This window comes from Bubalus kerabau, chromosome 10 (assembly GCF_029407905.1).
Source record: "Bubalus kerabau isolate K-KA32 ecotype Philippines breed swamp buffalo chromosome 10, PCC_UOA_SB_1v2, whole genome shotgun sequence".
NCBI classification, from domain to species: Eukaryota; Metazoa; Chordata; class Mammalia; order Artiodactyla; family Bovidae; genus Bubalus; species Bubalus kerabau.
This window is the reverse complement of record NC_073633.1, coordinates 29,617,979-29,642,737: the sequence shown is the minus strand read 5'-3', so window position 1 is coordinate 29,642,737 and position 24,759 is coordinate 29,617,979. Positions and strand designations below refer to the sequence as shown.

General features: G+C 40.9%; 3 gene segments (V, D, J or C); all 3 read left to right on the top strand.

The window, feature by feature from the left end:
- The first annotated feature begins 189 nt into the window (after window positions 1-189).
- On the top strand, window positions 190-771 carry LOC129620473 (T cell receptor alpha variable 18-like). The segment is given in 2 exon segments: window positions 190-235; window positions 362-771. Coding segments are annotated over 2 exon segments (456 nt in total).
- A 10,815-nt stretch (window positions 772-11,586) lies between these two features.
- On the top strand, window positions 11,587-12,158 carry LOC129622030 (T cell receptor delta variable 1-like). The segment is given in 2 exon segments: window positions 11,587-11,635; window positions 11,845-12,158. Coding segments are annotated over 2 exon segments (363 nt in total).
- Window positions 12,159-21,641: 9,483 nt separating this feature from the next.
- Window positions 21,642-22,540, top strand: LOC129622029 (T cell receptor alpha variable 26-1-like). The segment is given in 2 exon segments: window positions 21,642-21,681; window positions 22,128-22,540. Coding segments are annotated over 2 exon segments (453 nt in total).
- The last annotated feature ends 2,219 nt before the right edge of the window (window positions 22,541-24,759 follow it).

Sequence of the window (24,759 nt, the reverse complement as noted above, 5' to 3'; positions counted from 1 at the left end):
GATGCGGTTGCTCATTGTATTCAGGAGCTGGTTTCACTTGCCTGCTTTGTAGCCACAAGAGAGAATATTGCTGCAGTACAGAAAGGGGCTCTCAGTTTCTGAGCGAGGAGCTTCTGTAGCATCCAGATGAAGACTAGATTTGTTAGACTGGTGTGTTCCAGGGAACAAGGATCGTTTTCATTTGCGAACATGCATTCTGTCACTCACTCAGTTCTTCTGATCCTCTTAATATTCAGTAAGTAACATTTTATTCCAAATGTTAATGATTTATCACTTTCTTATAACTATAGGTAAGTTGTATTTTTATTCTCTGAAAACTCCTCCTGTACATTCCTACCATAACAAAGTGATTCTCTTCCAGGAAGGACCAATGGTGACTCAGTGCACCAGACAGAAGGCCCAGTGATTGTCTCAGAGGGGGCTCTCATGACCCTGAACTGCACTTACCAGACTGCTAGTTTGGTTCCCTATCTTTTCTGGTATGTCCAGCATCTCAACAAAGCTCCTCAACTCCTCCTGAAGGGCTTAACAGCAGACAAGAAGGTAGAGCATGAAGGTTTTCAGGCCACTCTTGTTAAGCGTGACAGTTCCTTCCACCTGCAGAAACAGACAGTGCAAGCATCAGACTCGGCTGTGTACTACTGTGCTCTGAGTGACACAGTGAGAGAGGGCTGCGGGGGAGCTGAGCACAAACCCAGAGTACAGATGGGGCTCTGGCTGTGGGCAGCCCTGCAAGGGGTTGTTGTTTCTCTCTCCAGTGTGCTATGCTAGAGGTATTGTCAAAGCACTTCCAGGTCTGCTCCTCAGAGCCAAGGACCTAGGAATTCTTGGATTGCCCTACAGAGAGGAATCTGGAGTGGGACAGTGCAAAAAGGAACCTAAGAACTTTTCTCCAGAAATGCCTGTTTTCAGCCCATCGACATCCCCCTAGATAGAATCCCTTAAAGTGACATTAACTCTTCAATGACAATTCAGATTATATATGCTGAAATATTTCACAATGTGTTAAGGAAACTTCCAGGGCACATTGTTGATGGATGACTGTGTGACCAGGAAGCTAGTCTCTGGTTTTTAAAATTCAGGCCATGATTGTGTATCCTGCTGAGTTTCACCTGCAGACACTCCATCTTCAGTGACTGGAGCTTTATTCTCTCTTTCCTTGACTTTTCCATCCCTTTTGCAAACTCTGGGAGATGGTGAAGGACAGGGAAGCCAGACGTGCTGCAGTTCCTGGGGTCGTAAAGAGTCAGACATGATCTAGGGACTGAACAACAGCAAAAGCAGGGGAAATTAATTCATCAGTCAGTCATATTTCAGACACGTGGGAGAAGTATTTATGTACCCTTACAATAAGCTATCTCGGCAGTGGAGTGGGCTTTTCACCTGCTCAAGAGACTAGGAGAAATTACCACCCACTCACCAAGCAGGAACATCTCCACACTCCTCTGCTCATAAGCAGGAATGCGGAGCCACTTTGGTCACTCTCTGTGTCTTTGCTACAATTGCGCTCATTGCACAGAGTGTCCCCTCATCTTTTCAGGCTGAACTCCTGCCTGCACCTTCCGGGAGCAGACTTTCTGGAAGGACAGTGGTGGGCACGGCAGGTGGGAAGAGATGTATGTTTTACTGCTGGGCAATCTGTGAAATGTGGCCAGGATACGGAATCATTGTCATTTCATAATTTATAGGCATGTGTGTATTGTGTCTGGTGCTCAGTTGCTAAGTGGCATCCAATTCCTTGCAATCCTGTGGACTGTAGCCCACCAGGCTCCTCTGTCCATGGAATTTTCCAGGCAGAATACTGGAGTGGGTTGCTGTTTTCTCCTCCAGGGGATCTTCCTGACCCAGGGATTGAACCCTCATCTCCTCAATTGGCAGGCAGATTCTGAGCTACTGCTGAGCTACTGGGGAAACCCAATTTATAGACACAACTACTTAAATGCAGAGTTTAATAGTTATAGTAGTTTTATGGTCTTGGCAGATGTACTCACCATCATCACTTAGGGTGAATCTAGACACCCACCTGAAGGTAAGCACTGCCTTCCTCCCTGACATCCTAGAGTCCTTCACACTAGGTGCTGGCCACCTGAGCACTGGGGCTCAATAGCTTAATAAAGAGGCCACAGAAATGAAGAGGGAGATGAAAGAACAAAAATAAATTTTAACGGTGGAGAAAAAAAGTATTCTAGCAGGTTTTAGGAGAAGGCAATGGCACCCCACTCCAGTACTCTTGCCTGGAAAATCCCGTGGACAGAGGAGCCTGGTAGGCTGCAGTCCATGGGGTCACTAGGAGTTGGACACGACTGAGCGGCTTCACTTTCACTTTTCACTTTCACTTTCACTTTTCACTTTCATGCATTGGAGAAGGAAATGGAAATTCACTCCAGTGTTCTTGCCTGGAGAATCCCAGGGACAGGGGAGCCTGGTGGGCTGCCTTTATGGGGTCGCACAGAGTCAGACATGACTGAAGCGATTTAGCAGCAGCAGCAGGTTTTATTCCCCTGGTGGTAACTGTATCAGCTCTCTACTTTCAGTCTGATTCCTCATTTCATGTATTGGGGTTCAGGCTAGTGGGAGTACAGAGTGGGGCATAGGATTTTTTTTTTTTTTTTTTTTGCTTACCTGCTTCTCAATCAACTGAAAGCAATTTGAGATAGGAATTGTATTTGATTTTGGTTTCCACATTGCAGACAACCCTGTAAATTTCCAGAATGAATGCTGGAAGCTAGGGATTACTAAAATGCACAAGAGTTTAAGAGAATCTAGGTAATTCTAGGTGATTCTCTAAGCCAGAGAGTCCTGCCAACATGATAACTTCAACTCAAGATTCTAATTTTAGGTGGAGGGTTGGTTCAATGAGTAGGACTCTGCACTCACATTGCAGGAGGCCCAGGTTCGATCCCTGGTCAGGGAACTAGATCCCACAAGCCTAAACTAAGACCTGGCACAGACAAAAAACAAACAAAAAGAAGAGCTCAGCAAACAGATGTGCATTAAAAATGATCCCAGCTTTGGTAAGAAATAACAAAGTTCATTTTAACTGGTGAGAAAATCTCTGTAGGTGAAAAAGGCACATTTGAAGAAGACTATTCCTGAGTTCAACTGACTTAGTCACAGCCATTGTTACTGGATTGACAACGCTGCCCTGAGTGCCCGTGTAAGGCAACCTCACAGCTGTCTGCAGCCACACGTTCCCATGCCTTAAAATGGTTTAAGTCAGCAAAGAACAATGGCAACAATTCTTACCATAATATATTCAGACTATGCATAAAATAAACCCTATCCTGGAGAAAAGAACAAGCTATGAAATGACCCCATTAAATCTTCTGCTGGGTTCACTTCACTGGCACAAATAATTGCACAAGAAACTATGCAAACAGGCTAACAGACACTGAGCCAACAGCTCTTTCCATTGAGATCCCTGAATCCCTAAGAAAACAAACAAACAAACAGAAGACAGATCGATGCCACACACGCCTCAGGAATGAAGAGTGCCCGGCTAACATACTAACCATCTAAACCTGACATTCTAAAAAAGATACTTAGTTGAATTAAAGCAAGAATGCGATGAGAGGTAAAAAGACGTTTCAAGAACCAGGTTACCTAAGTAAGGTCTCATGAGGCTAGAGGTGTAAGGTGGCTTGTCATCCAAGTAGGGTCCAGGGCCCTAGAGGAGGCCCCTTCAGGGAGGTTTACCAAACTCATGGAGTCTTCTCTCTTTACTTACAGATCAGTACTCAGTCCAAGATTCACAGTGATGCCTCCCCCCACCTCTTTGCCCTCATCTCTCTCCCTCTCTCTCTTTTGCCCACATCCCTCCTCTCTGGTACACTGGTCCACAAATGTCTAGGTTCCTCAGGATCCCCCAAATATTATTCCATCTCCCAGTGAGACAGCTGGGCCATTTTTGTTAAATCCCTCATGCACTGGTGCCTAGAAGCTCCCTCCGTGAAGAGAGCTGGGCCATGTCCTGGCTCATCTCACCTGTTTTCCTTATCTCTGTGCCACCTGATGTCCAAGATCCACAACTTGTTTCATATATTTTGTCCAGTTTTCTAGTTGGAAGGTCAACTCTACCTTTATCAGTAAAAAGAAGTAACAGCAATTTATTTTTTAATTTTACAAATATGACATTTTATGATGGATGGGGTAATAACCTGCTCATTCAACACACATTAGATGAGATCTGCCTTAAATGATCTGGTGGCTCAGATGTGTAAAGAGTCCACCTGTAATGTGGGAGATGCAGGAGACTCTGGCTCAATCCCTGTGTTGGGAAGATCTCCTGGAGGAGGGCATGGCATGCCACTCTAGTATTCTTGCCTGGAAATCCCATGGACAGAGGAGCCTGGCAGGCTCTAGTGTCTAGGGCCACAAGAGTCAGACATGACTGAGCAGCTGAGCAGAGCACACGGAGCAGGGGTAGTTACTGCTCACTCAGCAATGTGGGAGGGAGACAGAGGGAGTTGGGGAAGGAGATGTGGAACGAAGGAGAAAATACACAAGAAGAATGAAAGAGACCATTATAGCTGAGAGAACATACATCTAATTAGACTTTCTCTGTTACTTCTCATTGCTTTTCTGAACAGAAATGAATGGACAACAGATAAAGCATTTTTCTGAATTCTTGCTTCTGCAAGAAGGGGAGAACTTCACCACATACTGCAATTCCTCAAGCACATTTTACAACTTACAGTGGTATAAGCAGAGCCCTGGGGGCAGTCCTGCCCTCTTGATGATATTAGCTAAGGGTGGAGAAGTGAAGACGGAGCAGAGACTGACAGGTCGGCTTGGAGAGTCCAAACAGCACAGCTCCCTGCACCTCATGGCTGCCCAGCTCTCATATGCAGGAACCTACTTCTGCGCCGGGCACAGTGCTCTGGAAGCACCTGTTGTCTGTCCCCAAACCTCACTGTGGGCTCCAGCGGTCGCTCCTCCTCATCTCTCCTCAGAGCAGGGGCCAGAGAAAGCTGAAGTCATGATGTCTATGAAGAAATTTAAGTTTTAATTTAAAAAAATCCCCAGACTCTGTGTCACTGAAGAATTCTGTCAAACATTGACTCATACACAATTTCTTGCAGAAAATATAAAGAAAATAGTTCTTCACTCATTTTATGAGGCTAATATTACCCTGATACCCAAATCAGACAAAGACCATAAAGAACCAAAAACTACAGGGAAATATATTTTATCTTGAAGATAGACACAAATTTCTGAAAATATTTTAGCAAGTAAAATTCATGGATATATAAAATGAATAACATACTGAGCACAAATGTAATTTCTTTCAAGGGTGCTGCTGCTGCTGCTGGTGCTAAGTCGCTTCAGTCGTGTCCGACTCTGTGCGACCCCATAGACAGCAGCCCACTAGGCTCCTCTGTCCCTGAGATTCTCTAGGCAAGAACACTGGAGTGGGTTGCCATTTCCTTCTCCAATGCATGAAAGTGAAAAGTGCAAGTGCAAGGGTGCAAGACATTTTAATATTGAAAATCAATGGATGGAATTCACCATGTTAACAGGGTAGAAAAGAAAAGTCATATCATCATATTAATCTAGTCATAAAAAAAGGATTTGCAAAAATTCAGTAGTCAGTTATGGTGAAAACTCTGAGCAACACAAGAAGAGTGGGGAATCTCCTCAATAGCTAATGGTATTCTTACTAGTAAAAGACTATGATTTTCTTTAATAAAGAGAACAAAACCAGTGTCCATTCTCGTCTCTCCTTCCGTACAGGGCTAGATGTTGGAGCCAGTGCAATAAAGAAAGTAGATGTAACAACCTAATAGAGTGGAAAGAAAAAGTAAAACTGACACCATTTGCTGGTAACATGATTATCTATGTATAAAATCCAAGGAATAGACCCCTAAAATTATATTCAGTTCAGTTCAGTTGCTCAGTCGTGTCCGACTCTTTGTGACCCCATGAATCGCAGCACACCAGGCCTCCTTGTCCATCACCAACTCCCGGAGTTCACCGAGACTCAACGTCCATCGAGTCAGTGATGCCATCCAGCCATCTCATCCTCTGTCATCCCCTTCTCCTCCTGCCCCCAATCCCTCCCAGCATCAGAGTCTTTTCCAATGACTCAACTCTTCACATGAGGTGGCCAAACTATTGGAGTTTCAGCTTTAGCATCATTCCTCCCAAAGAAATCCCAGGGCTGATCCCCTTCAGAATGGACTGGCTGGATCTCCTTGCAGTCCAAGGGACTCTCAAGAGTCTTCTCCAACACCACAGTTCAAAAGCATCAATTCTTCGGCGCTCAGCCTTCTTCACAGTCCAACTTTCACATCCATACACGACCGCAGGCAAAACCATAGCCTTGACTAGACAGACCTTTGTTGGCAAAGTAATGTCTCTGCTTTTGAATATGCTATCTAAGTTAGGAAAATCCAAATTAAAATTACAAAGAGAAACCACTTCACATCTATCATAAGGGCTAAAATGAAAATTACTGACAATACTGAGTTCTAGCAAGGAAGCAGAGAATTGAATCACTCATGCATTGCTGGTGGGTGAATGGCCCAGTCATTCTAGAAAACAATCCAAGAGTTTCACATAAACTTAAATATTCACTTACTGAACAACCCAGCAATCACACTCCTGGGTATTTATGCTTGAGAAAGGAAAACTTTATGTTCACACAAAAATATGTACATTAGTACTAGAAATTAACCAGTGAGCTTCACTGAATAAACAGGTAAATATCCTGTAGTACATTTACACAATGAAATACTATTTGTACATCTTTATCAACTTCAATAGGGTTATTTTGCAATGTCATTTTAAGTTGAAACAATAGGAAGTCAAAAGTTCACTTAATATGGGATGGAAATCTAAAAAAGAATGGAGATAAATGTATACATGTATAACAGATTTTCTTTGCTGCACTGCAGAAACTATACTTCAATAAAAATAAATTAAAACTTTAAAAATGATAACCCATCTAATAATATATTTAACCTAGCTTTCCTTGAAAGTGAAAGTCGCTCAGGCATGTCCAACTCTTTGCGACCCTGTGGACTGTCTATGGAATTCTCCAGGACAGACTAATGGACTGGGTAGCTTTTCCCTTCTCCAGGGCATCTTCCCAATCCAGGGATCAAACACAGGTCTCCTGCATTGCAGGTGGATTCTTAACCAGCTGAGCCACAAGAGAAACCCAAGAATACTGGAGTGGATAACCTATCCCTTCTTTGGGGGAACTTTCTAACCCAAGAATCAAACCAGGGTTTCCTGCTTTGCAGCAAATTCTTTACCAACTCAGCTATCAGGGAAGCGGTAGCTTCCCTTAAATGTGGCCAATACTTACATTAGCTTACAATTGGGAAGAAATTGTCTCACTTGAAAATCTTATGAATGTGTTGAGTACTGTACTGAAAGTGAAAATCAGAATGGTTATATGGGTATGAAATGGCTGTAAATGTGTTGGTTGTTTACACTCATGATTTTGAGGCTGGCCAGGAGCTCAGCTCACTGCTGCTGCCCCGAATCACCAGGAAACATAATACTGCATGTTGCTAGCCCAGGAAAAGATAAAACTTAAATATTCCAAGTATGGTTTCTACTGAATTCATACCATTTTGTCACTACTATAAAGTCAAAAATCCTAAATTGAATTATCCTAAATTAAGTTGGGGACAGTCTGTAGTGATTAAAAGGTAAAAATTATTGATATATGCAATGGAGAAGATTGCATATATGGAGAAGGCGATGGCACCCCACTCCAGTACTCTTGCCTGGAAAATCCCATGGATGGAGGAGCCTGGTGGGCTGCAGTTCACGGGGTCGCAAAATGTCAGACTCGACTGAACGACTTCACTTTCAATTTTCACTTTCATGCACTGGAGAAGGAAATGGCAACCCACTCCAGTGTTCTTGCCTGGAGAATCCCAGGGAAGGGGAGCCTGGTGGGCTGCCGTCTATGGGGTCGCACAGAGTCGGACAGGACTGAAGTGACCTAGCAGCAGCAGCAGATGGATCTCAGGATGTTACGCTGAGTAAAAAACAATCAATCTCAGAGGCTACATGGTGTATGATTACACTTACTGGATTATTATGATTGTATACATAGTGTGATTTACTTATTCAACAGTCTCAACAGGATAAAATACAGAGATGAAAGGAGATCAGTAGTGACCTGGATTGTAAAGAATTGCAGGTCTCAGGAGGGTGTGCCAAGAGGGTTTCTTTAGAGAGATGGAACAATTCTATGTCATGATTTTAATGGTGGTAACAAGAGCCTATACATGTGATAAAGTTTTGCAGAGCTATGCATCAAAACCAGAGTGCATATAAAACTGAGGTATCAGATCGCAATCTGTATTTTAATAAAATTTTGGCAATATAAATTTCCTGGTATGTATATGTAATTATTATATTAGCATATATATTTTAGAATATCAAGCTGCTCCCCAGGCTGTTGTGGGCCTTTGTGGTCTCTTCTGCCTAGTTACAAATAACTGGAAACCAAGGCATCAGCTGTTTTCAAGGGTTGCAGAGGTGGGGATGGTTGGCAAAGCAAGTTCTTTAGGGTGGTGTAATGGTTCTGTACCTTAATTTTAGTGGTGGTAATAAGAATTTACAAATGTGATCAATTTCACAACTATGCATAAAAAGGTGGATATAAAACATGTGATAAATGTAATATACTGACAGATATATGTATTATCTTGCTGTTCCCCAGACTGCTCTGGGCATTTGTGGTCTCCCCTGCTTCCTTGTAAATAATTAGAAACCAGGACATCAGCTGCCTGTCACTCAGAGTTCATAAGGGACAGAAGAATAGATGGTTCAACTTCATATAAACTCTCCTCCCTGCATCACTCATTAATGAGTTCTTTTGAACTTAAATTCTAAGAACTGGCACTGTCTTGAAGACTGTGTCTATACTTCCTTTTCTACTTGTTTGTTTGCTTTTGGTTCTTTTAAATGAATTTATCTATTAAAATGATGAAACCAAGTGGAAGATTGAGAGATACATACTTCATGATCATGTACAGTATACAAAACTTCACTCATTAAGTTCTGTGGTATTGACATATACTAAGTGTTTGAACAGGATTGGAAAAGGTCAGTATTCATTTCAGTCCCAAGAAGGGTAATAACAAAGATTGTTCAAATTATTACACAATTGTGCTCATTTCACATGCTAGTAAGATTATGTTTAAAATCCTTCAGCTAGCCTTCAGCAGTACATGAACCAAGAAATTCCAGATATACAAACTGGGTTTCAAAGAGGCAGAGAAACCAGAGATCAAATTACCAACATTCATGGGATCATGGAGAAAGCAAAGGAATTCCAGAAAAACATCTGTTTCATTTACTACACTAAAAATTTTGTGTGTATAACAACAAATTGGAAAATTCTTAAGGAGATGAAAATACCAGCCCACCTTACTTGTTTCCTGAGAAACCTGTATGCAGGTCAAGAAGCAACAGTTAGGTCTGGACATGGAACAACCGACTGGTTCCAAATTGGGAAAGGAGTACGTCAAAGCTGTATTGTCAGTCCTCTTATTTAACTTATATGCAGAGTATAACATGCGAAATGCCAGGCTGGATGAATCACAAGCTGGAATCAAAATTGCTGGGAGAAATATCAAAAACCTTGGATATGCAGATGATACCACTCTAATGGGAGAAAGTGAAGAGGAACTAAAGGGCCTCTTGATGAGTGTGAAAGAGGAGAGTGAAAAAACTGGCTTGAAACTCAACATTCAGAAATCTAAGATCATGGCATCAGATCCCATCACTTCATGGCAAATAGAAGGGGAAAAATAGAAGTAATGATAGATTTTACTTTCTTGGGCTCCAAAATCCCTATGAATGGTGACTGAAGCCATGAAATTAAAAGATGCTTGCTCCTTGGAAGAAAAGATATGACAAACCAGAAGGTGGGCTAAGTCGCTTCAGTCGTGTCCGGCTCTGCATCCCTATGAACCGTAGCCCTCCAGTCTCCTGTGTTCATGAGATTTTCCAGGCAAGAATATTGGAGTGGGTTGCCATGCCCTCCTCCAGGGGATCTTCCTGACCCAGGGATCAAACCCACATCTCTTATGTCTCCTGAGTTTGCAGGCATGTTCTTAAACACTTGTGCCCCCGAGAAGCTTAAGATGGCATATTAAAAAGCAGACACATCACTTTGCTGACAAAGGTCTGTATAATGAAAGCTATGGTTTTTCCAATTGTCATGTGTGGTGTGAGAATTGGAACATAAATAAGGTTGAATGGTGAAGAATTGGTGCCTTTGAACTGTGGTGCTGGATAAAGCTCTTGAGAGTCCCTTGGGCTGCAAGGAGGACAAACCAGTCAGTCCTAATAGAATCAACCTTGAATATTCACTGGAGGGACTGATGCTGAAGCTGAAGCTCCAATACTTTGGCCACCTGATGTGAAGACCCGACTCATTGTAAAAACTCTGATGCTGGGAAAGATTGAGGGCAGGAGGAGAAAGGTACAGCAAAGGATGAGGTAGTTAGATAGCATCACTGACACAATGCACATGAATTAGAGCAACTTTGGGAGATATTGAGGTACAGTGTAGCCTGGGGTGCTGCAGTCCATGGGGTCACAAAGTTTGGACATGACTTAGTGACTGAACAACAACAAAAAAAGTGTTTAAAACCTGTAGATACCAAGTTTTGTAGGAGAACATTACAGCATTATGTCACACAGATCTGGCATACTTATCTTTTAATTTATTTTACAAAGAGAAAAATAATGAGCCACTAACAAGTGAGACTGAACACTTGGGACCAATGACATAGAAAATGTGACATCAGGACAATTCCAGGACACATGGTCTAATAAATGCAATTCTACTTGTGGAAGGAACAGGACTGAATATCCTGATCTTCCTCAAAGTCTAATAAATAAGACTCAATTTCAAATTTCAAAAGAATATTTTATTCCTGTACAATTTCATTCAAAATTTAAAACTGAATAGATGCTGAAAGTCAGATGAACTGATTTTTTTTTTTTTTGTCATTTCATGGTGAAGTAATTTTATTTATTGAAAAACCTAAATAGAGTCACAAAACTCAATACAAAGACAGAGATATGTTAATGATTTTGAATAAAATTTCCACTCACCAAGAAGCCTAAGATCTGCAAGTTTTTTAAAAGAGTCATTACATTCTGGATGGAGAAAAGTAAGAATAGGCTAAATGAACGACCTGTTAGTAGATTACAGAAAGTTTCATAAGATATAGTAAATTATATCTTAAACAGGATGGCAAAACTATTTTGCTGAATAATTATCAGTGTACGTCAACTTGTTTAATATTCAGTTCTCCTCTGCTCAAATTTTAATACTGATTGCTTTTTTCATGCCTTCTTTCACGATCTGCCTAATTTAGTGACCAGGGAAAGACAAGCAGACAAAGTAAAGGTTTGTGGTGAGCCAGACTTTTTCTCATGCATGCACAGACCACGTGGTCTATGAACATGACAACCCCCACTTCCTGTTGCGGGGAGTCACACAGGTACCGGGTAGTATGTATATGAGCTGCCAGGCACTGAAAGACACTGAACTCTCAGCTTGAGGCAGAACTAAGCACATTTGTGCAGGGAAATCCATGCCTCATGCCGCTCTCCAGTCTGCTCTGGGTGTTCATGGCCATCGCCTTCTTTGGTAGGGATGCTTCCAAACGTGGGTGCGAATGTTCAGGGTGAAAGGCCTGCACACAGGCACATGGAGCTTCACAGGGACTTCGGGAGGAAAGGAGGACTGGAGAAAAGCAGGCATCTTAGGATTTCAATTTTTTGTCTTTGGATCCTAAATAACTCCTACACTATTTTATTCACTGCTTCATCTTTGTTTTCTGATTTTTTCCCCCATAGGATCTGGTGTGGCCCAGAAAGTTACTCAAGACCAGTCAGATGTATCCAGCCAAGTGGGGCAGTCAGTCACCCTGAACTGTCGGTATGAAACAAGTTGGAGTGCTTACTACCTTTACTGGTACAAGCAACTTCCCAGTGGACAGATGACTTACGTTATTCACCAGGGTTCAGAAGTGACAAATGCAAGGAAAGACCGCTACTCTGTAAACTTTAAGAAAGCAGATAAATCCATCAGCCTCACCATTTCAGCCTTACAACTGGAAGACTCTGCAAAGTACTTCTGTGCTCTCCGTGACTCACAGTGCTTGAAGTAATAGGAAAAGCTGTACAAAAACCCCGGAGCTTAGTAAGAGAGAGCCCCCTGTTGCAGGACCCCAGCTGAAATGCACACCCGCAGACCCCAGACAAGAAATGATAGTCCTGTGGTTATTTAAGTTGTGGTCTGGATCAGAAGATTTAGTTCTAGTTAAAGGCACCTTCTACGTTATTTGGAAACAGGTGTCCAGAGTAATTTTCTACTAATATATTCTCCACTTGAATTTTTGACTTTAAATCAACTGTACAGAACATGTATAAAGTTGTCTAAATTTGAAAATGTGCCCCATAATATTTTAAACTGGCAGTTTTACTTCATCACAAAACTGAGTATAGTTGTGTGGAATCACCATCGAAACTAATTCCTTAATCATTTCCTCTTAGACTTTGTGTCAGGGCACAATCAGAAAAGCAGAACCATAGGTGATGTAGAATAAGAGATTAGTTCTAGGGATTAGAACTCAGGCAATGGCTAGAGCTGGTGGACGAGTCTGTACAAAGTTGTTATCTTTATATCTGGTGTTGAGCCTGAATTCACTTTAAGTCAGCTTAGAGTAACACTGATGCTTTTAAACTGTGGTGTTGGATAAGACTCTTGAGAGTCACTTGGACTGCAAGGAGATTCAACCAGTCCATCCTAAAGGAAATCAGTCCTGAATATTCATTGGAAGGACTGATGCTGAAGCTGAAATTCCAATACTTTGGCCACATGGTGCGAAGAACTGACTCATTGGAAAAGACTCTGAAACTGGGAAAGATTGAAGGTGGAAGGAGAAGGGGATGAAAGAGGATGAGATGGTTGGATGGTATCACTGACTCAATGAATGTGAGTTTGAGTAAACTCTGGGAGTTGGTGATGGACACGGAGACCTGGTGTGCTGTGGTCCATGGGGTCGCAAAGAGTCGCACACAACTGAGCAACTGAACTGAACAAAACTGAACTGAGGGTAACATTTGTAAAGGAAAGTCTGATGGGGACAAAAGCATGGACAAACTGTGACAGACAAAGTCACACTTGAACTATGAGGACAACAGGAACCCACAGACTTGTCTGTCCCTCACCTCCTTCAGTCTCACAATACTAGGTGACCTTGAAGAGAAGTGGGTGTCATTTGCTATCATGCTACACACATACTTGGCCCAAGACAAAGAAGATGAGGAGGACATCTAATGGGAAGTAGAGGAGTTATGAGTCAACAATAAGATGAGCTAGTTCAGCAGCAGCAATCTGTAGAAAAAGCATTTGCCAAAATCCAATAGTCAACCATAGTGGAAACTCTAAGAAACACAGAATAATGGAGAAGTTCCTCAACAGCTCTTAGCATGTTTATTGGTAAAAGACTATACTTCTCCCTAAGGAAGGAAACAAAGGGAGAACATCCACTTTAATCACTCGCCTTCAGCAAGTGCTGGACGTTGCAGCCAGTGCAGTAAAGCAAATAAATATATAAACAATCTTTTAAGCCAGAAAGGCAGTCAAATCACCACTATTTTCTATCTATGTAGAAAATCCCAAAGAATATGCCCTCCAAAACTCCTACAACTATTAAGTGGGTTCAGAAGGTCTCAGGATATATAAGGTAAACACATAAAATAAAATGCATTTTATATACTATCAGTAAACATGTGGATACCTAAATTAAAAATATAATACTATTTACAATGGCTCAAGAAAGACCCTAAATCCTTAGGCATAAATCTAAGAAAACATGTACAGAACTTATACACAGAAAGCTACAAAACACTGCTATTTCCAAAAAATAAAAATAGCCAATTATTCTAGCTATTATCCTAGAAAGACCAACTTTCCCCCAGTGGAGCTGCATAGGCACTTTTAGAGAAAAAAAAATTGATGGCACATGTATTATGAACTCTTTTTGGACTCGATTCTGTTTATTGACTTCTTTATTTTATCCTCATATCAACAGACTATTCTATCTTAATTACTGGGGTTCATACACATTTTGAAATCTGGAAATGCAAGTCATGTTTTCTTTGTCTTATTCAAGGCTTATTCTAGGTCTTTGCATTTCCACGTAAGGTATAGAATAGCTGCTACCAGAAGAGATTGAGGTAATTTGATTGGGATTGTGTTGAATTTATGAATTCATTTAGGACATTTGACATCTTAACATATGGAGTCTTTAGATCCATAACCTCTTTATTTATGTCCTCTCTAATTTCTTTCATTAATTTAGGTCCTCTCTAATTTCTTTTGTTAATGTTAAGATTTTTGTAGAGGACTTGCATTGTTGCTGTTGTTTAGTCTCTGTCATGTCCAACTCTTCACGACCCCATGGACTGTAGCCCGCCAGGCTCCTCTGTCCATGGGATTTCCCAGGCAAGAGCCCCAGAGTCGGTTGCCCCTCCCTTCTCTAGGGGATCTTCCTAATGCAGGGGTATTTTCTACATGTACAAACGTATGATGTGTAAATAAAAATCGTCCACCTGGTTGGCAGGCAGACTCTCTACCACTGAGCCACCTGGGAAGCAGGGCTACTTATAACAATTTTATCGATTATTTCGTATAACTTTTTTTACCTTAATTGACCTAAATGCCCAGCATCAAATCCAGAGCTAGGATTAACTGGGTTAAGAAAAATGTGGATACAGGGAATTAATTATGCCCTGAAATAGCCAGAACAGAGCTAGGATACCTGTCAATATGAGAACAGATTTAGTTCAACAGCCAAACATATGGTACCAACCTCTTGTTTGGGGTTTTGAAAGCACTATTTCATTGAGCAGCCTCAGGAAATGGTCTTTCCTGACATTAGTGTCTGTAGGTGGCAAGGACTGGTCACCACTGAGTACCAGGCCATGATTTATGTTAGTTACCCCAGAGCTCAGAAGTGAGGACATTTCTCATCTCCTATGTGATTTTTATCTCTTCAAATCAAAACTATTCTAGAGTTATTGGAGAGGAATCAAGAAGAGGTCTTAAATACCTTATATTAAATTAGTTCCCAAGCATTTGATAAATGACATTTAAATTGCATTTTCTAATGCTTTTGCTATAATCTAGAAATAAAATTGATTTTTGTGTTTGGTGACTATATCAATGCACTAATAGGTTCTAGCTCTTAAACAGCTTGTTTAGAGGTACTTTGTATTTTCTACATGTATAAACTTATGATCTGTAAATTAAAATAGTTCTGATTCTCCTTTTCTTTTTTTAAAAAAATTTTTTATTTTTTATTTTCCCTTCTTTATTTTTTTTAATTTTATTTTATTTTTAAACTTTACATAACTGTATTAGTTTTGCCAAATATCAAAATGAATCTGCCACTGATTCTCCTTTTCAAACTTAATATATCTTATTTCCTTCCCTGGTTTGATCTGAGGCCCTCCATTAGGACAGTGAATAGAAGTAGTGAATAGAAGCACCTGTCTTGTTTGTGATCCTGTAGGGAGTAATATTGACTTTGATATTTTCATTGATACCTTTTATTAGATTTGGGAATTTCTCTTTTATTTTTGGATTGTTGGGAATATTCATCATGCAGAGACGTTAGCCTTTCATCAAATTCTCTTGATTTTTTAAAAGTAAATAAAGTTCACTATTTTGGTTTTCATCAAGCAAAGAAAGATCACTTCACCTCATATGGTCAAGATATAATCTTCTAAAATTAAAAATTCTGAAAAGAGCCAATAGGCTAAAAAACTTATTTTTAAATTCTCCATATTTTGGTTTCCATTTTTTTGGTTTTTGTTATTATTTAAAATGCCACTTTGAAATGTTTCGTACAGTCTTCTAAAAAAATAAAGTCAAAGAAACCAAGAAACAAAAACATTTGTTTTTTTTTCCTACCTTTTGCTAATATAGTAAAATAATATATTCCTACATAGCTTAAATGAATTCATTTTTAGTTGTTCCTGTATTTTCAGTAGTAGTGGGTGTTGACTTGTGTGCGTGTGATCCGCCACATAACAGACTACCAAAGAATATTTATGAATACTTGTTAAATATTTATATAGGAATAATATTTATTCCCATATCATCAGTTTAATTTTCCTCCATCCTAGACTTGTGATGTTTGCTATCTGTTCTTGAATTTTGTCCATGAATATAACCCTCTATCCTGTTGGAGTCTTTTGTTTAACTTGACTTCTATAGTATTGAAATATTGCTTTTGGAATAATTTCAAGAGTTGTTCAGCATAACTTCTTTCACTAAGTTCATGAATAACAACTCATGTACTCATGCAGAAAACAGATAACTCTTGAGTGCTTTATGTGTACCAACCTCTCTTTATAACCATTGAATAAACTTTAAATATGGGAAGATAAAAGACAAAAGGAAAACTATAAAGAAGCCAACAACTGAGGATGTGTGACAAAGAAAGGAGCCAGAAATAATGAAAACAATTTGTGGAGTAGTTTAGAACAGATGAATACAGGTCATACAACTAAGATGTGTGTATCTCAGTCGTGTCCAACTCTTGGATACCATGGACTGTAGCCCACCAGACTCTTCTGTGCATGGATTTACCCAGGCAGGATACTGGAGTGGGTTCAGTTCAGTACAGTTCGGTCGCTCAGTCATGTCTGGCTCTTTGCAACCCCATGAACCTCAGCATGCCAGGTCTCCCTGTCCATCACCAACCACCAGAGTCCACCCAAACCTATGTCCATGGAGTTGGTGATGACATCCAACCATCTCATCCTCTGTTGTCCCCTTCTCCTCATGCCCTCAATCTTTCCCAGCATCAGGGGCACTTCAAAGGAGTCAGCTCTTCCCATCAGGTGGCCAAAGTATTGGAGTTTCAGCTTCAACATCAGTTATTCCAATGAACACCCAGGACTGATCTCCTTTGTAATGGATTAGTTGGATCTCCTTGCAGTCCAAGGGACTCTCAAGAGTCTTCTCCAACACCACAGTTCAAAAGCATCAATTCTTCAGCACTCAGCTGTCTTTATAGTCCAACTCTCACATCCATACATGATCACTGGAAAAACCATAGCCTTGACTAGATGGAACTTTGTTGGCAAGCTAATATTTCCACTTTTTAATATGTTGTCTAGACTGGTCATAACTTTTCTTCCAAGTAGTAAGCGTCTTTTAATTTCATGGCTGCAATCACCATCTGCAGTGATTTTGGAGCCCAGAAAAATAAAGTCTGACACTGTTTCCACTGTTTTCCCATCTATTTCCCATGAAGTGATGGGACCAGATGCCATGATCTTAGTTTTCTGAACGTTGAACTTTAAGCCAACTTTTTCACTCTCCTTTTTCACTTTCATCAAGAGGCTCTTTAGTTCTTCTTTACTTTCTTCCATAAGAGTGGTGTCATCTGCATATGTGAGGTTGTTGATATTTCTCCCAGAAATCTTGATTCCAGCTTGTGCTTCTTCCAGCCCAGTGTTTCTCATGATGTACTCTGCATATAAGTTAAATAAGCAGGGTGACAATATGCAGCCTTGATGTACTCCTTTTCCTATTTGGAACCAGTCTGTTGTTCCATGTTCAGTTCTAACTGTTGCTTCCTGACCTGCATACAGGTTTCTCAAGAGGCAGGTCAGGTGGTCTGGTATTCCCATCTCTTTCAGAATTTTCCACAGTTTATTGTGATTCACACAGTCAAAGGCTCTGGCATAGTCAATAAAGCAGAAATAGATGTTTTTCTTTATCTCTCTTGCTATTTTGATGACCTAAATCAAATCCCTTATGACTATACAGTGGAAGTGAGAAATAGATTTAAGGGACTAGATCTGTTAGACAGAGTGCCTGATGAACTATGGATGGAGGTTTGTTACATTGTACAGGAAACAGGGATCAAGATCATCCCCAAGAAAAAGAAATGCAAAAAAGCAACATGGCTGTCTAAGGAGGCCTTACAAATAGCTGTGAAAAGAAGAGAGGTGAAAGGCACAGGAGAAAAGGAAAGATATACCCAAATGAATGCAGAGTTCCAAAGAATAGCAAGGAGAGATAAGAAAGCCTTCCTCAGTGATCAGTGCAAAGAAATAGAGGAAAACAACAGAATGGGAAAGACTAGAGATCTCTTCCGGAGAAGGCAATGGCACCCCACTCCAGTATTCTTGCCTGGAAAATCCCATGGATGGAGGAGCCTGGTGGGCTGCAGTCCGTGGGGTCGCTGAGAGTCGGACATGACTGAACGACTTCACTTTCACTTTTCCCTTTCATGCATTGGAGAAGGAAATGGCAACCCACTCCAGTGTTCTTGCCTGGAGAATCCCAGGGATGGGGGAGCCTGGTGGGCTGCCGTCATTGGGTCACACAGAGTCGGACACGACTGAAGCGACTTAGCAGCAGTAGCAGCAGCAGAGATCTCTTCAAGAAAATTAGAGATACCAAGGGAACATTTCATGCAAAGATGGGCACAATAAAGGACAGAAATGGTATGGACCTAACAGAAGCAGAAGATATTAAGAAGAGGAGGCAAGAATATACAGAAGAACTGTATAAAAAAAGGTCTTAACAGCCAGGATAATCACTAAGTTGTGATCACTCACGCTCACCTAGAGCCAGACATCCTGGAATGTGAAGTCAAGTAGGCGCTAGAAAGTGCCTTACTACAAACAAAGCTAGTGGAGGTGATGGAATTCCTGTTGAGCTATTTCAAATCCTGAAAGATGAAGCTGTGAAAGTGCTGCACTCAATACGCCAGCAAATTTGGAAAACAGCAGTGGCCACAGGACTGGAAAAGGTCAGTTTTCATTCCAATCGCAAAGAAAAGCAATGCAAAGAATGCTCAAACTACCGCACAATTGCACTCATCTCACATGCTAGTAAAGTAATGCTCAAAATTCTCCAAGCCAGGCTTCAGCAATACGTGAACCACGAACTTCCAGATGTTCAAGCTGGTTTTATTTTTTTTTTATAATTATTTTATTTTATTTTTAAACTTTACAATATTGTAAATGAATCCGCCACAGGTATACATGTGTTCCCCATCCTGAACCCTCCTTTTTCCTCCCTCTCCATACCATCTTTCTGGGTCGTCCCAGTGCACCAGCCCCAAGCTGGTTTTAAAAAAGGCAGAGGAACCAGAGATCCAATTGCCAACATCCGCTGGATCGTCGAAAAAACTGGAGTGGGTAGCCATTTCCTTTTCAGGAAGATAGCCTGATCCAGAGATCAAACCCCCATTGCCTACACTGCAGATAGAGTCTTTACCGACTGAGACACCAGGGATATTTACCTTTCTTTTTTTTTTTTTTCTAGGATATTTTAATGATTTATCATTATTTTTATTTTTTTTAACTTTACAATATTGTATTGGTTTTGCCATATATCAACATGAATCTGCCACAGGTATACACGTGTTCCCCATCCTGAACCCTCCTCCCTCCTCCCTCTCCTTACCATCCCTCTGGATCGTCCCAGTGTACCAGCCCCAAGCATCCAGTATTGTGCATCAAACCTGGACTGGCAACTTGTTTCGTATATGATATTATACATGTTTCAATGCCATTCTCCAAAATCATCCCACACTCTCCCTCTCCCACAGAGTCCAAAAGACTGTTCTATACATCAGTGTCTCTTTTGCTGTCTCATATACAGGGTTATTGTTACCATCTTTCTAAATTCCATATATATGCATTAGTATACTGTATTGGTGTTTTTCTTTCTGGCTTACTTCACTCTGTATAATAGGCTCCAATTTCATCCACCTCATTAGAACTGATTCAAATGTATTCTTTTCAATGGCTGAGTAATACTTCATTGTGTACATGTACCTCAGCTTTCTTATCCATTCATCTGCTGATGGACATCTAGGTTGCTTCCATGTCCTGGTTATTATAAACAATGTCCTGGTTATTATAAACAATGCTGCGATGAACACTGGGGTACATGTGTCTCTTTCAATTCTGATTTCCTCAGTGTGTATGCCCAGCAGTGGGATTGCTGGGTCGTATGGCAGTTCTATTTCCAGTTTTTTAAGGAATCTCCACACTCTTCTCCATAGTGCCTGTACTAGTTTGCATTCCCACCAACAGTGTAAGAGGGTTCCCTTTTGTCCACACCCTCTCCAGAATTTATTGCTTGTAGACTTTTGGATCACATCCATTCTGACTGGCGTGAAATGATACCTCATTGTGGTTTTGATTTGCATTTCTCTGATAATGAGTGATGTAGAGCATCTTTTCATGTGTTTGTTAGCCATCTGTATGTCTTCTTTGGAGAAATGTCTATTTAGTTCTTTGGACTATTTTTTGATTGGGTTGTTTATTTTTCTGGAATTGAGGTGTCGGAGTTGCTTGGGATATTCACCTTTCAATCTGAGAAACATTTCAAAAGGTTGACATCCTGTGGGAGTTTAGCTCTGCAGTTCATTTATTCAGTCAGTAGAGGGGGCTGCGTCATTTGGAAACAGCGGTCTTTTCTGGCTATCAAGGAAAGAAGTTTATGTTTTCCATTGAGGTTCCACAGAAAAGTGAAAAAAAAAAAAACAAACAAAAAACCAACAACAAAAAAAGATTTTCATCATCTTTAGACAACTTGATTTGATAATCCTTTGTTGAGTGCATGTGGTCAAGGATTCAGGGAATCATAGCCTTATAGCCTAAATCTTTTCCATGTACCTCCCTAAACATTGCTTTCCCATTTCCCACCCCAGTTAACTCTTCCCTTCCCTATTGCTTACGCTCTTTTCTCTTCACTCCTCTTTTTCTGCCAGGGTCATCCACCTCCACTCTTCTCCACCCCAGATAGTTTGCTTTCCCTTCTGTCTTTTCTGTCTCAGCATCCTTGGTGTCTCTCTGTCTCAGCATCTTTGGTGCAGAGCACCTACAAACATGGGCATAGAGGACATAAGGATTAAGGACCATTGTTCAAGGAGGATGAGGAGAATACCATCTGTGTCATCAGTTACTATATCAAGAACAGATGTATTGAGAAATGTGTGCCTAGATGGAGACAGATGCATGATTCCAAGGACCTTTTCAGGATGCTGAGCTCCAATGTCCGAGCTGAAGACGTTTAGTTTTCTGTCCCAATGTTATTAATATTTCCTGTCCCTCAGAGCAATCACAGCTGACTTTGAAATCTCACATACATTTGCTAGAACATGGATGGGAATTTTTATCTCTTTACAATGCACAGCTCAGTACAGTTTTCTGGGATTAAACAATGTTTTCCACAAGCTTCATGGAACATTAGAAAATGTCTTTGAAGAAGAAAAGAAAGAGCAATGGTTCTGGATAGGCACACCATCGTGATCAGTGTTCCTTTTCCAGAGCCAGACTTTAAACTTCACAGAGGATGGCAGCACACACCCTGTGAGTTGGGGATGTCTCTCCTTCTTTGGGGGACATGACTTAAATAGGGCAGGAAGACCTAGACAAGGAAGTGCTTGATCATTGGCTGAGAGATCCTGGCAACAACACACTTCAACAGACACCTGCACTGGTTGTAAGTCTATAACAGCAGCAGTTGTGTCTGTTCTCTGGAAACAAGCCTAGGAGCAGACACAGGTGTGAGCTCTGAGCCCACAGTCCTGATTTGTCCTTGAAATATGAGGCTGGTGATTGGAGTAACTCTTTTTCTGATCTTGGGTAAGTGTCCTGTGTCTACAAGGGATGACTTTGAGGCCAAGGAACTGTAAAGGGTCATTTGCTCTCTACTCCTCTCCCTGTGTTTTATTCAGCATTATAGCAATGGAATTGAGAACAGATCTATGCATTTGCTAGGGAGTACAAACTTCTACATGACAGGTTAATTCATAGCCATGATGCGGAAGAGACTTAAGCAGTAAGCAGGTTGGAAGAACTCTCTGGGGTTATTGAGCCAAGGACCCCGGGATAAAGCCTATAGAGTTCTCAGATTCTTGCTGTGTGTCTTTGGTCCCTATAAAATAAGCACCAATAATATTTCTCAGTACATAGATAAAAACACTGGAGTAGGGGGTAGGTCCAGACAGTTTGGGGAGTGTTGTGCCCTTGATCCACAGAATTAAACTGATTTGTTGTCAGGGGATAATTTTATTTTCTTGACCCTTTAGGGACTGTGATTAATGCTAAGACCACCCAGTCCAACTCCATGGATTGTGCTGAAGGAGAAGATGTAAACCTGCCTTGTAACCACTCTACCATTGGTGGAGATGACTATATACATTGGTATCTGCAAAATCCCAATCAGAGTCCACAGTGTGTCATTCATGGCTTACGAGGCACAGTGAACAGCAGCACAGCCTCTCTGACCATAGCTTCAGACAGAAAGTCCAGCACCTTGGTCCTGCCCCAGGTCACCCTGAGAGACACCACTGTGTACTACTGCGTCCTGAGAGAGGCACACTGGGACAGATGGGGCTGCACCTGTGCAGCATCTCTGGTGGGAAGAAGTGGGGACAGAGTGGGGAGAGCAGTCACGAGAGCAAATCTAGAGTCATCTAGAAGGAGAGTCAGAGAGCAGTAAGAGATGAGGAAAATGAAGGGAAAGGAAAGGGAAGAAGATGCATAAAGAAAAGAAGAAAAGGACAAGGAATAAGCACCTAGTTTACTGATGAATCTGAGAATAATTTTGAGGCGTGTCAGAAGCATAATTTTAACATAGCAATAAAGTAAGAGGTGTTAATAATTTTTATGACTCTTTCTCATGTCAATAAAATGTTGGTTTCAGTGTGCTAGTCCCAACATAAGAAGTGGGAAACATACAAATAATTCTCCTTGTACCAAAGGCTTCTTTCATTTGGATCCAAGGCCAAGTCTAGACTCTGATGTGTTACAGTTGTTCCGCTTACCAGAAACAAATTACTCTCTCTGAGAAAGATCTGAAATGTTATTGTTGCTAGTCTAGAACATTCATATTTCCCATGAAGAAGTTTTTTGAAAGAAACAAAAATAAAGTGGATAATAATTTTTCACTTCCTAGGCAGGCCTGGAAACCCTGCCTTTATAAGGCGTTTTCATCAATTTGATAATCCCTAAGCAGCACATGGAGGTTCCCCCATGGCTTAGCAGTAAAGAATCCACCTGCAGTGCAGGAGCTGCAAGAGACCTGGGTTCAATCCTTGGTTCAGGAAGATCCCCTGGGGGAGGGGATGGCAACCCATTCCAGTATTCTTCCCTGGAGAATCCCATGGACAGGGGACCCTGGCAGACTACAGTCTTTAGAATTGCAAAGAATCGGACATGATTGAAGCGACTTAGCATGCAGGCATGCAAGCAGCGTGTAGGGCTTACCCTGGTGGCTCAGTGGTAAAGAATCTGCCTGCCAATGCAGGGGACACAGGTTCAGTCCCTGGTTGTAGAACTAAGATCCCACATGCCTTGGAGCAACTAGGCCTACGTGCTGCTGCTACTGAACCATTCTTGAACTGTCCATCTGAACGTTAGTGTCTGCAGATCACTTTACTTTCACTGCAGTGAAAATATACAGGTCCTCATCTTACATCCCTTTTACCCCCAAATCTACTGATAGAGAATAGATATTATTTACAGAGTCTGAGATAAGAGCACAAACTAAAATTATCTTCATATGGTTTCAAAAGCACTTATTTTTCTTTAAAATAGCCTACTAAAATTAAAAAGCATAATACAAAACTAGCAATCAACAGTTAAAAATGTATTTAAAATAGAAATTTAAAAAATAATTTATTCACTTTCACTTTTATAAAAATAAAACTATTACAAATCAATTTTTGATGTCCACCTGGTGAAGATAACTAATATTGCTCTCAATGCAGGCTGAGTCTAAAATAAATATATATAGCTTTTAAAGTCATCAGTACCATTTTTATAGAATCCATATATATGCACTAATATACAATTTTTTTCCTCTTTCTGACTTACGTCACTCTGTTTAACAGGCTCTAGGCTCAACCACCTCACTAGAACTATCTCAAATGTTTTTTTTTTTTTTATGCCTGAGAAATATTCCATTGTATATAAGTATGGCAACTTCTTTATCTGTTCATCTGTTGATGGACCCTATTTGTGGGGCAAAAATAGAGACACAGACATAGAGAATAGACTGGACACAATAAAGGAGGGAGAGAATGGGAAAAATCGAGAGAGTAGCATTGAAACATATGCTTTACCATATGTAAAATAGATAGCTAGTGGGAAGTTGCTGTGTGATGCAGGGAGCTCAACACGGAGCTCTGTGACAACCTAGAGGAATGGGGGAAAGACTCAAAAGGAGGGGATGTATGTATACTTATGGCTGATTCACATCATTGTATGGCAAAAGCCAACACAATATTGTAAAGCAATTATCCTCCAATTAGAAATAAATTAATTAAAAAATAATACTGTTTAATACAGCAAAGTGTTCCAGCCAACAGAAGCAACTTCTGATCATGCTGATTCATGAGCAGCCTTCAGAACCACAAGTAAGTGCTTAAGAGGAGTAAAAGCTGCATCCTCAGCACTTCTGGGAAAAAGCATTTCATAATGGAAGAATCTACTGCATCCATGCCACGTGAGAGGAAGATGGGGCTATATAATTAATTTTTACTTTCTTTTCCCTAAAATTCTCCCAAATTCCTAATCAGGGTCTGCCTTCTCCTAAATGTTCTCAGAAAATGTCCCTCATATCATAAAATCATGCTCTTTCTATTTCTTTCTCTCGTCTACCCCTGGCAGCACATGCTGAGTTGGCTGCGGTGGGAGGGCGGGGCGTCCTGTCAGTGT